Source organism: Oreochromis niloticus, linkage group LG4 (assembly GCF_001858045.2).
Source record: "Oreochromis niloticus isolate F11D_XX linkage group LG4, O_niloticus_UMD_NMBU, whole genome shotgun sequence".
In the NCBI taxonomy this organism is placed as follows: Eukaryota; Metazoa; Chordata; class Actinopteri; order Cichliformes; family Cichlidae; genus Oreochromis; species Oreochromis niloticus.
The window spans coordinates 2,805,349-2,820,421 of NC_031969.2; the positions used below are offsets into that span (position 1 = coordinate 2,805,349).

The 15,073-nt window shown below is 41.4% G+C and overlaps 2 protein-coding genes and 1 long non-coding RNA gene across 5 annotated transcripts in view; 2 read left to right on the top strand and 1 right to left on the bottom strand.

Moving 5' to 3' along the window:
• The first annotated feature begins 307 nt into the window (after nt 1–307).
• Nucleotides 308–15,073, top strand: part of hoxb3a (homeobox B3a) — an 80,257-nt gene continuing 65,491 nt past the window's right edge. For both annotated transcript variants that reach the window (XM_019358331.2, XM_005468631.4), the window contains exon 1: nt 308–1,163. The gene's annotated coding sequence lies outside the window, so the exon portion shown is untranslated. The remainder of the gene's footprint in view (nt 1,164–15,073) is intronic.
• LOC102077826 (uncharacterized) lies at nt 1,302–9,541 on the bottom strand. 2 transcript variants are annotated; one of them, XR_001224520.3, is made up of 3 exons: nt 9,375–9,541; nt 7,543–7,679; nt 1,302–6,881 (listed from the first exon to the last, which is right to left on the bottom strand). It is a non-coding gene; the product is annotated as an uncharacterized LOC102077826 (long non-coding RNA). The 2 variants fall into 2 exon arrangements; XR_269137.4 differs by having other exon boundaries at nt 9,421–9,539.
• On the top strand, nt 9,744–13,478 carry hoxb6a (homeobox B6a). Its single transcript, XM_019358340.2, has 2 exons — nt 9,744–10,528; nt 12,197–13,478. The coding sequence occupies exons 1-2, from the start codon at nt 9,955–9,957 to the stop codon at nt 12,475–12,477; spliced, it is 855 nt and encodes a 284-aa protein (XP_019213885.1). The 5' UTR covers nt 9,744–9,954; the 3' UTR covers nt 12,478–13,478.

A 15,073-nucleotide genomic window follows, 5' to 3' on the forward strand; every position in this document is an offset into this window, starting at 1 on the left:
AAAAAAAAAATCTCAAATGCAGTATGGAAACAGAAACTTGTTTGCTCCACATTATTCCTCCTACCTTGTCTTTATATAGCTACATCTGGCTTCTGAAACATTTTGGGTCTAAATATTGTCACGTGTCCTCAATGAAAATGTCATGCAAATATGCCAGTGAAGATAATGAGGAAACTCTGTCTAATTATCTAAAACGAACAAAAATCAAACAAATATAAAGCATGAAATGAAAAATCCAAACGAACGCGTGGCAAAATTCTTCACGCTCTCCAGTGTTTTGAAAGCTTTCAGCTTGCTTTTTAAGAAGCGGTCGAGGAAGAAAATGGCGGCCTGGAGAATGAAATAAGAGAAGGAGCAGCTCGGTTCTAACAACACTCCATGAAGAAATGCAATAAATTCTTTGTTGTTTTATGAAAATTTACAACTTTGTGATACAAGTTTATGAGTGACCGCGCGCGGGGATTGGCCGACGGGCGGGTCATGTGGACGCGCTTAACGTGAACATGAACTTTTTATGATTTCCCAAGTGGCTATATTGCTGCAGCACTCCTCTCCGGCCCGAGCTGCCGCCTGTCCTTCCCTGCTCTACCCGGAGCCTGCTAGGCTCCACTCGGAGTCCGGCCACCGCCAGGAAATGAACACCCGGCTGTAATTAAACGGACGAGTTAATGAGAATATTTGTTGTGACTGTGGAAACCGGCACGGCGAGACGCCGACAACAAGCCGCCCCTCCCCTCCTGCTTCTTCTCTTCCTGCTTCGCTATGGCTTCTTGCTCCGTCTGGTCTCGTGCTGCTGCTGTCTGCTCCAAATTGGCTGATCTGGATGAGGACAGTTCCGCTGTGATGAGACAAAGAAGGGGCGAGCAGTGGGACCCAGCCAGAGGAACGCATCCCGGAGATGCCCTCATGATTTACATTTTTAATTTCAATTTGACATTTGATTTGATTTGTCACTGCAAGGATGATGAAGACTACGGTGGTGGGTTGACGCCTGGGTGACAGCAGTCCCCCATCCCCAGTTCCTGCTCTTCCTCAACATTACATCCATCTAATTACCACCCAGTGCAGGGTGGTGTCTCGTGCCATTCCAGAGTGCCTGACTTGTTCGAACGCAAGGAAGTGACCGGCAGGTGTGTGGGCTCGTGACGGATTATCAACAAACGGTAAGAGCCGTTCACGCACGTTTAACGCAACCCTGCATGATGCGCATTGTTAAAGGAGCAGTGAAAAGGAGTCAGAGCGCAGCATTTCTCAATTCTGCAGCATCTAGTTGATTCATTTGTTTTTTTTTTTTTTGTTTGTTTTTTTTTGTTTTTTTTTATTTTTCTAAACGAAGCGTTGCTCCGCCATCTCAGAATAAACCGTTTCCTAGCTGGATGTATACAGATATATTGGTTAGTTTAAATAGCGGCATTGGCTGTCGAGGAGCCATCTATTGCTCGAAACTCGGCTGTTTGAGAACTGGAAGATTAGCTTCCAGCTTTTCCACCAAAAGCTGCCCATTGTGTAGGCAGGGAGGGGGCAAATATGCACATGAAAAAGATCGGCTTTGATCTGATGGCTTTGGCAGAATTTGAAGTCCCTCATTTAATATGACTTTTAAAGATAAAAGCAACATAGTTTTCTGGTTTGGGGGTTTGCATCTGGCTGCAGGTGAATTGAAGATGAGCTTCTGCGGTTTTTGTCAGTGTTTTACTTCCAGCGTGTAGGTTTTTTTGTTTCGTTTTTTTGTTTTTCATTAGATTGACAGTGTGTGTGTGTGTGTGTGTGTGTGTGTGTGTGTGTGTGTGTGTTTGTGAGAGAGAGAGAGAGAGAGAGAGAGAGAGATAGTTTACAAGCACAGGAATGTTTGTCTGTCTCACTTTTATGGCTTTGGTTCCCTTCTCATTTCCTCCCTGGAGCAGGCGTTTTTTTTCTTTCCCTGCAATCACAACCCCACAGTCACAAACACTCTTTGGTCTCCAATTTGTTGCCGTCTCAAATATCAGAAAGCCAGACTTTTCATCTCAGAGCACACACACAAACACACACACACACAGACACGCACGCACACACACACACACACACACACACACACACACACACACACACACACACTTGATCACAAGAACAAAAAATGAAGATTTTATTTTAATGTTTTACCTTGTCTGACTGACAAATCATTATCACCCAATGTTTAAAGCTTATATGGTTTTTCTTATAGTAACATGTTATTTTCTAACGCTCATATGTGCTCACATGTAACCTTGATATTCCGCCTCATACAAAACAGGGTCTGACTGATTGTCTAAGAACATTGCAAGGCTGCAAATAGCTGTGGAAATTTTCGCTGAGCAAATATACACTTTAACAACTTGTATTTTACCTTATAGTAATTTACTTGGTTGTTGTCTAATTATTCACAAACCACTCATAGAAATGTATACACATGTATTTTTACAGTAAAACCACATTTCGAGTCGCTTCCAATTCCGCTTTGTGGATGAACAGCTAACACAATCATTCTTATGGGGTAGGATGGTTTAAAACACACAGTAGACACAAGGATATCCTTAATAGTAAGCTATAGCATGATGGACATATACCCTAGAATCAACAGTCTTCCTTTGTGAGAAATTCAGTATTCTCAATAAACACCAGTTTTTTAAGATAAAGTCAGTGCCTCGTTTTAGGGATATATTGTCAGCCACATGCAATACGCAGTGCCGGACTTTCTAAAGCCACGATCACACTAAGTCGTGCCTACAGATTTTTCAACTTTTCAAATTCTTTATTCCGTCTGTAGTCGTAAATGGAACAGAAATTCGTCGTGCATTCGTTAAGTTACGGGGTACGCTGAACGTGATACATAAAACAAATGCAAACACAGAACAGAGGAATAAAACTTATAATAAATGATGTATATATTTTTTAATGTGTTTGCGATTAGAAGGGATTTCTATTGTAGGGCCTATCTTACAATATAAAGCGCCTTTAGGGGACTGTTGTGATTTGGCGCTGTTTAGATAAAATTTAATAAAATTTGAAATTTAATTTCTTTTTGGTCCCAGGTACCGTGAAACAATTGCTTTAAAAACTTGACTTTGCTGAAATGCATTAAGCATACTTATGGGTTGTTGTGTCACATTTTACCACGACACAAACACGTATGCTAAAATATGCATATTTTTGTCGCAGATATCAATATCGTATTGAGATTATTGAACAGAGAAAGACCACGCAGAATCTCGAATCTGTTATTGACACTCATTAATGTCAGCACTGTGGTATTAGTTTTATTATTATTATTATTATTATTATTATTATTATTATTATTATTGACTAGGTTTTAGAGCAGCAGTGTGCGCGGACTCGAGAGATGTTTACGGTCGTATTTAGCATAATTAGAAGTGCCGTTTTTAGTGATACATTTATTTAACCGTCAAACAATTTGGATCATATACAAATGTTAATGTATGTCTTAATTCTGGAACTAAAATGGATAATTTAACACAAATAGAATTGTTATATAATACTAAATGAAGACAGTAACATTTGGAGAGTGGTATATAAGGTACGAGCAATGTGTGTCTTTCTCTCTTGTGTTCTCTGTTTTGGTAGATAAGTTCAAGCCAACAGTCTGTTTTCCTGTAAGGCTGTGATCACGCAGCTCTGGGAGCAACGGTTAAAGACAGACACAATCCGGAGGCTGTTTGTGTTCGGCGGCAGTCCTCACAATGAAGCTTCAGAGCAGCCCAGAGGCCGCACCTAACAAGACACTCTGGTGCCATCTAGTGTTCCGTTAACAACAATACCAAAGAGCACATAGACACATACACAGGTTCTTCTTTCTCAAGACTCGGAAACACAAGTTATACGTCCCTGGGTCAGTGTTAATGCGTTATTAAGTGTGTCGATTTACAAAAACCATGCCCGCAATTTTACTTATGTATTATCTCTAGAAAAATAATACCAGGTCAGCCACAGCGAGTGGTGCAAAAAGCTTTTGTGTGCTTTCACAGGAGTGTATGCTGAAGGATTTTTTTTTTTTTTTTTATCTTTGATGTAGGGTTGGAAAGGTCGACTTGTAGCACTGAGGTAGAGAAACGGGTGTTTCTCTCAGTCCTGGTTTGTCTCCAAGGTTAGACCTGGCTGCTGTTACAGTGGTGAATGAAACGTGTAGAAAACCGTGTGTGTACAAAATCCCAGAAGAATGGTGTTCTTGTGTGTGTGTGTGTGTGTGTGTGTGTGCGTGTTTGCGCTTGCGCACGAGCACTGGATGTGCTCACGGAAAAGTAATTCTGGATGCAAAATTTATGCTGATTGGTCAGGAGGGCTGTTTCGGAATAGAGCGGCAAGCAGGGAGTGCATGTGCTTCACTGTGTTCATGTCTGTGTAAGCATATTAATTCGTCCTTTCTTTGTGGTTTTATCACTCACGCTTATCTGTAAATCTGTTGTGCAGTCCCCCTCAGATATATGTTTCCAGTTGTGAACGTGTGTGTAATCATCTGAAAGACCCTCATGGAGGGAAAACTATGGTGTTCAGTTTAATTTATGATTTTAGCATAGTCTTAGTTTTATTCAGCATTCAACTTCAGAGTATTGAGATCAGACAGAAAATTTGTTTTCCCTTCATCTATTTGTGGTTTGCGCAGCGGACAAATACCTCGACAGGATTTTCTGTGCAGTTAGATAACGATTGCCAGGGTGATAGTATCAGAAGTTAATTTATGATTTTTATTATTATAATTATAATTATTATTATTATTTTTCGTCTGACCTGACCAAATAATGTCGAATAAGACTGTTTGAATAATCAAGCTCGACTCTTCTTATTTAGCCGAAAAATATGGGTCTCTTTCTGATGCTGCATTCACCCACCGTTAAACTTTAACTGGTCCCGAGGCCTTTTGTGGCTGAGGGCTCCCGTCCACCGGTAATAGTCCGGTGAACTGACCTGGAGCGCGTGCTCACAGTACCCTGAAGGACGCGGCGAGTCGACTCAAGCTGCCTGGAAACGATTAATATATTAAACAAGAGAAAGTACTAGTCAGGCAGTTTTTTGGAGTTTGTCATTAACTGGTGCAGTAGCAGAGGTCTCCTTCTCGCGCGCGCGCGCGCGCACGCACACACACACACACACACACACACACACACACACACACAGAGAGAGAGAGCGAGAGAGAATTAGCAATAGGAACTCTATTTATCTAAACTCTAAACACATGAACTTTTTATCTTCAAGTATCGCAACTTCTGGAATCTTCTATACGATCCAAAGAGCGAAAGTATTCTACTTATGTCAAAAAATGTCCCTGTTTTTTCTGAGATGGGCAAAATCCATATAAAATTTAAATGAATGACATTATAATAGACCACTTACTTAACATGTCATACAGTTTAATCGCATATTCTTTTTACTTTTTTTATTTTATTTTTTTTGTTTAGTCACAGTTTCTCTTTAAATTACACTGATGAGAGACAGGGTTAAATTAAAGGTTATTTTAGTGGTTGCAATAAACGCGTCTGCTCTGCCAGAAGAGGGCCAGTCTGATGCGCTAAGAGTTTTAAACTACTTTTTACAAATAACTCGAACTAAAATGCTACATAAGAGTACTTTAGTAGGATAAGCAGTGAATTTTAAATTTCATAGACGGTTAATTATTTAACCCGTGAAATGCAGTCGACCCTATCACTGCCACGGCTGAAATAAACCGCAGGTGAGCTGCACAGTGCTCGTTACTTGCGGAGAACAACACATTTGTTCATCTGCCGGTTTGCTGCGGGGCGGTTTTTCAGATCGTAGCCATTCCTCGGACTCCTTGTAAAGAGTCATAAAAAGTCATAAAACCATAAAAGTCCTGAGTTCTCTCTCTCTCCTTCGCACATACCCCCACCCCCACACACACGCGCGCAAAAGGTGAAAGGGATCCATAAAGCCATAAAGCAGCCGCCTGACTCTTTCAGCTTTAATTGTCGATAATCTCTGAAGTTTCCCGGATTCCTGGAGTTCCTTCAGCGCCTCTTGGCTATTTACTCTGAAGCTGCACCAGAAAGATTTACTGTGCAGGAATACAGCAGGCTTAAAACACATATCCGTTTAGAAAAAAGATGAGATTTGCAATTGTCATCCTACCAATTTTCAACGTGGGAGAATGTCCCACAATATTAACTTTTTGCTTTCTTTGTTGTCTGATATAATCTAGACCATTCCATCTCTCTACAGTTTCTATTTATTTGCGTCATTGTGATTCATATACTTCTAACAGATTTCGCTTCTTGTCATTACCCTGTTATTAGTGCTGGACCAGTGGTAGAAACTTAATAACTATAGTGCTAATGACTGGAAGGCTGTTAGCCTACTGATTTTGGGGTGGTCAAAGTAGCTAACAAGCCATCCGAGGTAGCTTATATTATTTTTTGTCTTTTAAGTCTCCCATTTTTTACAGTATTGTCGGTACTCGAATGAATAATTCGTCGAACTGCGGCACAAAGGTCTAGCCTACGCAATGTAATGGTAATGCTCTTAGCAGCGTCGGTGCACAGCCCCGTTCCCTTTTTTTCAATACTGGTGGACGGCAAGTTAAAGTTTGGTAGACTTCAATATCCCCATCGACACAAGGAAATATCAGGCACAACAACAAATAACAAATATCAACACAACAAAGCGTAAGGTCATGTGACATAAATTGTGACTTCTTTACTAGCTTTAAAGCAGACTATGTCCTTCTGCTATTCCTTTATGTCCAGCCCCCACTCATCTCCCTTACACACACTCACACAGGGACCAACCATCCGGTTCTCAAATAGCAAAAAGTTTCCAAAGTTTAGGTCGTTTTTTTTCTTTGCTCTGCTCTTTCGTCTCGTCTGCCGCTCGCTTCTCCCAAACTGCATTTGTATCTGCAATGACACATAAATATATGTCCACTAGCAACATGGAGGACAATGTCATCATGCAGTGTTGCCTATGAATATTTCCACGCAGTCACATGATATAAGAAAAATGAGCCGACACTACCTCATTCATTTCCTGCTGAATCATAGCCATTCACATTAGCCATTGATAGCATTAGGGTTAACAGAAGGGTTACAATTTGGGGTAATATTAAGCTATCCTGTTTCATGTTGCTTTTCCAGCATTAGAACCAAACTACAAGCTCGTGAGATCTCCTCTGAAGTTATTCTCAAAATGTTACATTAATCTATACATTAAATAAGCTTCTAATCTCTTCAAAATTGTCATATAAAATACACAGAGGCTTCGTAACAAAACTTTCGGTATGTTACTATACCAACACTTCAGTTGGCTTGACAATATTCTTAGCTTAAGTCGAGCTGTACCTCGAATCAGGAAAAGCTATGATTCTGCCTGTATATTATTATTATTATTATTATTATTATTATTATTATTATTATTATTATTATTTGTGTTTTTCAAAGTTTTCGTATTTACTCTGTGGGCTGCTGCTGGTATAGGCCTACCACAGATATAATACCAAAGCCACAATCACGTTAATACCGTGCTAATGCAAATAGGCTGTATATATAATAATAGTATTACCGTCCTGTGTGTGTCCCAGGCTGTAGGCCATGCCTGTCCTGTCCCGACTGTTAGTGCTCATTAATGATTACACCAGTCAGCTCCAACACAATGCTGTTGCTTCCCGTTCCCACAAAGCGGAGAGGAAACGGAGCGTCCTGCCAACAAGAGAGAGCGAGAGAGAAAGAGAGAGAGAGGTCAAAATAAAAGTTCAGAAGACAGATTCTCCATCAGTCTGTGTAATCCTGCATAGGACGCGCGGCTCGGGGATTAAAATTCATATTTGTTCTCCTACGCTGAACAGTATTACTTTAAAACGAAGAGATTGAGGAACTGATGAAGTGGGGAGGTGAAGTAAAAGTAAAAATAGGCTTTGTCTCTATTGGTAGTCAAACTGTCTACATTTCGGCCATTCAGACAAGTCAGAGCCTGTAGAGGAAGCACAGAAAGACACCGAGAGGGGGGGACTTATTTATGACTGCGGTTATTTTACGACCTCAGCGACACATATTCCGTTTGTGACCGCGAATGAAAAGCACGCCGAAATACCCCCACCCTCCACCCAGCTCGACCCTATTTATTCTCCTCTCTAATTTTGAAGAAGGAAAGGGAGGTTCTAATGTTTCTTTGCAAAAAGAGTGCAAAATGTGTGTGTGTAAATTTAGTTTTTATTATTCTAAGGGATGATAATAATAATTTGTGACACCAGTGTAGCCATTCGCTACGTTTTTTTCTTTTACATTTATAATTATCGTTCCGTATAGTATAAAACTGAGAAAAAATATAATTGAACTTTACAGTATGTAGTATGTTTTTTGTTAGTGGTAAAACTAACAAATCTATAATAACGGTTTTTTTGTTGTTGTTTGTTGGTTGTTGTTTTTTATTTTAAGAGTTTATTCTAATTGTTTTGTTTTTTAAAACAATGCAGTATATTTGGGTTCAATATAAACATGGACGTGATGGCCATATATATATTGAAAGAGCTTCAGGCGCGTGGGTCTAATGAGTGTCAAGATGACCCTAAGAAAAAAAGCAGAAAGAAAAAAATACTTCTTTTCTTTTTCCTGTTTTACATTTCAGGTTAATCAGTGTCACGGGAGAAGAAAAAAAGAAAATAATAAATCACTGCACACGCTGATTAAACCCAGCACACTCTGGCACAGTATATGAGTTGCATTTTTCTGACTGAGTAGTGTTATGCTACTCATATAGCAGTATATATATATATATATATATATATATATATATATATATAAAGATATATATATATATAGCAGACAAGGGTTTCCCGGGTTATCTTTCACATTTCTATCAGATTATGTGCCGAAAATCCCTTCTAGATTGAATTAGTCATATGCTTGAGAAAATAGCAGCCTGCGATAGGAGTAGGACACACACACTGACCAAAGAGGGGACATAAACTACCCAACCACCAAATATACCAATTGCAAATATACAACACTCCAATTACATGGCCCATATTATATAGTAGGCTGAATCAAATACTAGCATCACACACACTGCACACACAAGACGCGCGCACGTTCCCGGCTGTGATTTACGCTCCACAAATTCATTTTAATGCGGTCGGTATTATCTCCAAAGCGCCGGGAAACATATTTTATTGTTCGGTTGCCTTCTCTCCCAACCCCAAGGGGAAAACGCGCATACGTGTGAGAGCTGCTGGTTTTTATGGGTCCAACAACAGACGGAGGAAGACACACGGGGAGAGAAAAGAATCAATTTAACGCGCCGAGGATTCCGGTGTGATTGCGCAATGTCACCGAGAACAGAGGGAAGATTAGAAAGAGAGATTAGATACGAATTAAAAAGGAAAGAAAGAAAGAGACCGTGTTTGTGTATGGTGGTGGGGGGTGTATTCGGTAGTTCCCAGACCTCCTCCTCTTCCTCTTCTCTTCCTCTCCAACGAAAGGAAAAGAGCGAACGAATGCCAGGCACGGACGCTTCCCATTGGTCAGTTCGAGGTCAGCTGGTGTCTGCCCCCCCAACCCCCCACCCCACCCCAATACCCCTTCTCGCCCCATCCCATGTTCTCCGAGCGCATACACACACGGAGAGGTTCTCTCTGTTGCCCCCCACCCTCCACACGCCCCTCCGTCCCACACTGGCACTCAGCCCACGTAATACACCCCCCCACCCCCACCTCCTCCCAATCTGCGATACACTAAGTGATAGCGGCAGCCCGTCGGACTGTCGGCTATAAAACACAACAAATCATAAAGTGCAGGCAGGGGAAGGCAGAGGAAGGAGGACGGGAGGGAGAACCGTTAGCTGCTAGCCGTTAGCCTCTGCCTACTCCTCCTCCTTCTCCTTCTTCATCGAGTGAACGTTGTTATTGTGTTTGTTTCGTGCCCTCCTGTCCTCCCCTCTCCTCTTTTCCTGTTTCTCCTCTTTTTCTTCTTTCTCCTGATGAATTCCTATTTTGTCAACTCCTCTTTCCCGGTGACGCTACCGGGAACGGGTGGAAGCGGGCAGGCGGCGGCAGCAGAGTCATTTTTGGGTCAGATACCTCTCTACTCATCGGGATACGCCGCCGACCACCCGCTTAGGCACTACCCGGGGGCAGCAGCCGTTACCGCAGCCGTGGCATACAGCGCCGGCGGACCCGGCGCACACCAGGACAAACCGTACCCGGCGTCCACCTACTACCAGCAGGCGGCCAATGGAGCATATACCGGACACCGGGCGACAGCAGCAGCGGCGGGGGTCGGTGTTGGGGGCGCGACCGGAACCGGTGCCTGCGACTACGCCACGGCAGCGGCGGCAGCGGCGGCCGCAGCTGCAGCCACGAGTTTCTACAGGGATAAGGAACACCCGTGCGCTCTGGAGGAGCATCAGCTCGCGCTCAGTCAGGACGGCGTGCAGCGTAAAACAGAGTGCGTAGGGCTCAGTGCAAAGGGGCTATTCGGAGAAACGATGGAAGACAAACAGTCGGCGTCAGTGCCCATTTATCCATGGATGCAGCGGATGAACGCCTGCAACGGTGAGTGTCTTCTTCTTCCTCTTCCTCTCTTTCTTGCATATTTTATGATCCCAGTCATAAGAATGACATTTGTTTCCTCTGTCAGCCTCTGTTAGATTTCCTTTCCTTTTTCCCTCCTCCTGCCACAGAAGCTGCTTTATGATCCCCGTATGTTGACCTGTCAGTCAGTCATGTGCTCTGTATTTTATTGTCCGTCATAAAACGGGTTTGTTTGCATTGCGGCTCCTTTTACTGTAGCCTGTGTGACCTGCGACGATGCTACCGAGTAAAGCGAAGTGTGGGGGAAAACAAGGAGTAGATAAAAAATTAATGATGTAGATAGAGAGGAAATACAGAGATAAGTCAAAATATCCACACTCAGTTATTCGTTTATTCAAATGTGTCTGAATAGTTAATCTCTTTTATTTTTGAAAACTGTTTTCCTCTCAGACATACTCTGCTTTGAGACATGACCAATAAGATGCGATAAAAACTGTTTTGTTTTCGCAAACGTTTCTTTTCTGTGCTGATAAAGATATCTCACATTTCCTGTTGCTATTATTGGTCTTGACCTTTTCTCCCTTATCGTTTATTGAGCCTCCGGAGTTAACTTTGCAGCGTAGACAGTGTTATTCACTGTTGATTCAAATCGTATATAGATATAGCCTAAAGGCTCCTAAGTTTAAAGTGAAAGTGAGGCAAACCGTGGCAGAAATAATGTGAAATAGTTTCATTTAGCCGGCTCTCCTAAAAGTTTGTGCTTTTACACTCTTGCATGAATTAACCTAAAGTGTTAAACACCGTCCTGTGCTGCAAACCATCTTTAAGAGAGAAAAACGGCCTGTTGAGGGTAGAATGAGTAATAGCAGATGATGCAGAGCTAGTGTTTTATAAAGCCCTGCAGGACACTCCGAGTTATGACAGACGAGGTGGTAACATATTTCGCCGCAAATAAATATATATGGAGGAAAACAAAGAGCGGGCTATAAATGACAGTTAAAGGTGCAAATAGTAGCCAGAGAAAGGGGAGAGTTATTTATGGTCATTTGGATTTAGATATGAATAGCTTGTGGTTTGCAATCCATGCTCTTACTTTCAAATCAATGCATAAACTGAAGTTGCCTTAATTGTTAGTGAAGATCGGTGGAGTATATACCCCACAACGGGAAAAATTATTATTATTATTATTATTATTATTTTCTTAATTTACTGCTACTTACCACCAGCAACTTTATATGACATAGTTATTCTGTGTGTTTCATAAACCACGACTTTCAAATTTCCTGTAGAATGGTTGTTATTTTGTCCAAGTTTTCACTTTTCACAAATCCAAAAGTAATCTGCGGCTTCGCAGTCAGAGTAAGTAAACCAAACATTTTACTAAAACAATGTTAAATTCACATTAAAACAGTGTCCTTAAGGGATGGTGCACATTGTTAGATGGCAGCCACTGTCTGCAGTGTTTTTTTAATGTGAACAGTAGTGATTCTTAATTTCAGCGAGGGGCAACATAGCCTAGAAAATACTAAACAGGCACTGTTGTGGAAACTTAGAATAGAATAGAATAGAATAGAATAGAATATGCATGTGATGAACTTTTCTGCTAACTTTTGTTAACAGAATAGTTAACGCCTCGGTGTTGTTATCTTGGTTCAAATGTATCTGTCTCTTTCTTTCCTTGACTCTCAGGGACCTTCAGTAGCCCCGGGAGACGCGGTCGGCAGACGTACACTCGCTACCAGACGCTCGAGCTGGAGAAGGAGTTTCACTTCAACCGGTACCTCACGCGGCGACGTCGGATCGAGATTGCGCACGCGCTGTGCCTCACGGAGCGACAGATTAAAATATGGTTCCAGAACCGGAGGATGAAGTGGAAGAAGGAGAACAAGCTGATTAACTCCTCTTCTACATCCTCTTCTTCTTCCTCGACGGCGAACGGAGCAGATGAAGAGGAGAAACGGACTGAGTAAAACAGGACGAAAAATAAACTGATGTAAGACACGTAAAAGGAAGGGCAGAATAGAAGAGAAGACATGCTGAATAATGTCATGCCTCCAAGTTTTTCAAGAGTACCCCCCCACCCCCGCATTTTTCTCTCTCTCTCTCTCTGTTTTTTTTTTTTTTTTTTTTTTACCTGAGCAGTGGTGAAACAACGGAATGGGGGATTTATTTTTATCCCTCTTACATCAACTCTTTCTGTAGGCTGTACTTGCCGCTCTGAGTGGTCTGATATTTGGTAATAATTTGTAAAACACTCTACAGCAACGGTTATCTAACAGTGGAAAGGGACAAATACGATAAAAAGGGGGAGGGGAAAGGAGCATGGCATTAAATTAAAGAATACAATAGATGAATAAAACTTTTTTAAAGGCCACCAACACAAGGCCACAAGTAGTTTTGAAACACAATTTATTGCTGCATTCCGCCTCCGGTTTTTTTACTGTACTTTTTTATGGCTATGCATATTTAATTTATTTTTTATTCTTTCAAAGACATCATGTAAGGCACTTGTTTTAGGGTTTATAACTTGTTTTGGGGGCTTTAGAACTTGACTTCCGGCTGTTTCCTTCCCGATTTTGTTTCTTATTATTTGTAAATGTGTGTAGCCTTTAATACCTTTAAGTACACGTGCAAGTATGCTCTGCATATACACGAAGGGAGGAAAAACTATTGGAGGTATGTATGTCTTATGGTGTTCATATTTAAACTGTACAGAAATAAGCAAGGGAAAAACGCCTTGTATGGTGAAAATAATGTAACTACGGTTTCGGGGAAATTTTCAATATCGGGAGACCGGTTGAAGCTTAGGGTGGGGTGGCAGTTGTTAACCTACTGATGTTATTCGCCAAACTACCTAAAAACATTCAGGAAAGTGTATATTTTATCGATTTTTACATGTTTTGTTTATGTGTTATTGTCAAGTAATTACCTATACTACCTATGACAAATGTTCAATAAAATGTAAAGGAATTTATGGAGAAAGGTTATTTTTATAAAGGGGTTAGGGTTTGTTTGTGTGTGTGTGTCTTTGGGCCATGAAATGAATTTTCATTTATTCTAACATTAATTAACGAGCAGTAAAGGTTGGTCACACTCAGCATTACTGGATTTGAGATTAGAAGAATATAGAGGGCACCTTTGTGGGGGGGGGTGAGGGGTGGAGGGGGTGAGGGGAGGGGGGGGGTATGCCCCCTCACACCCCAGCACAAACTTCTGCTGCTCCTCAGCTGTTTTGACATTTTTCGGGTATCCAGATGCCTGCTGCTTGAATTTCAAAAATGTTTTGACATAAGGCTTAAACAGTGTGTCAGTCTTATTAGGGAAGTGCCAAACCTCAGCGATGCAGACAATCTGATACCCGAAAAATGTCAAAACAGCTGAGGAGCAGCAGAAATTTGTTCAAGACTATTATGAGAGAGAAGGCATCAGACTAGAAGGCTTCAGACTAGACCCTGCTAAGATTTGTGTAAACAAAGCAATCAGAAGTTTTAATAAACTACTTCTGAGCTCTCTGTGGGGTCGATTCTGCATGCGAACAAATATGCCATCTTGTGAGCTGATTACAGGCCCTGCCAGATTCACACAGCTGATGTTTAGTGACCATTATGACATACGTCAGTTTTGTTTCATCTCTGATGATGTTGCAATGGTTCAATGGTGTCACGCTGATGGTAGAGGGTCACGGGCCTGATTGCCCGCAACATCAAAACGGACGACGTCAAAGTCGGCACAGTGGCAGAGACTCTCTTGCATGAGCTGAAATCAGTGAGGAAAGTCTTTTACGCCATCACCGAGGCATACGACAATGTAGTGGGGGAGGATGTGGTGAAAATCGGACAGCTGCGGATGGTCACAGAGTGTTACAAAGGAGGCCGCTAATGTTTTCTCTGAAAGATTGATTCTTTCCAAAAAACACGTATTGTACCGCATCTTTCAAACAGTTACCATGTATCCTGTTTTTTTCTTTCTTAAAACGTGTAATCTGCATTTTACCACATCTTTTAAAAGCATGTATCCCTTTTCAAACATGTATCTTACATTTAGCGCATTTAAAAAAAAAACAAAAAAACATGTATCCTGATATGGCCACCCTTCCAAGCCCCTGAGGAATTACCCGAACCACTATGGGTTAAAGATGAGGACTTACCCTATGTACCCACGTAATGATGAATTGTAAAGTTACAATTCTTTTATGTAAAAAGGCATTTTTATTTTTGTATATAAATACATGTTGATGTTGTGCTGACGGGATTGTGTGCTTCAAATTACTTATAATGTGCCAAATCACTACAACAGACGGCCCAAGACAATGAGGTCAAGAGTAAGGATCATGTTAGACAGTGTTTCTAAGATTTTTACGTCCAGTTACAATAACTTTCTATAGTGTTAGGATAAAAAGACAAAGTAATTCCTGTTTGTATAAATTTACGATGAAAAAGCCAAAATACACACAGCGGATGATGAACCTAATTAAAACGCACCCCGCTAGGAGAAGACAGAGCGTGCATGGTGGGACCGCATGGCCCGGAAGTGCCACTTTTTCGGATGAGTGAACGCGCGTGCATG

What these genes read in the sequence shown, in the direction of transcription:
- hoxb6a (XM_019358340.2), top strand. Translation starts at nt 9,955, where the DNA reads ATGAATTCCTATTTTGTCAACTCCTCTTTCCCGGTGACGCTACCGGGA. An exon ending in GCGGATGAACGCCTGCAACG is followed by an intron (nt 10,529 to 12,196) that starts GTGAGTGTCTTC and finishes CTTGACTCTCAG; the next exon opens with GGACCTTCAGTAGCCCCGGG.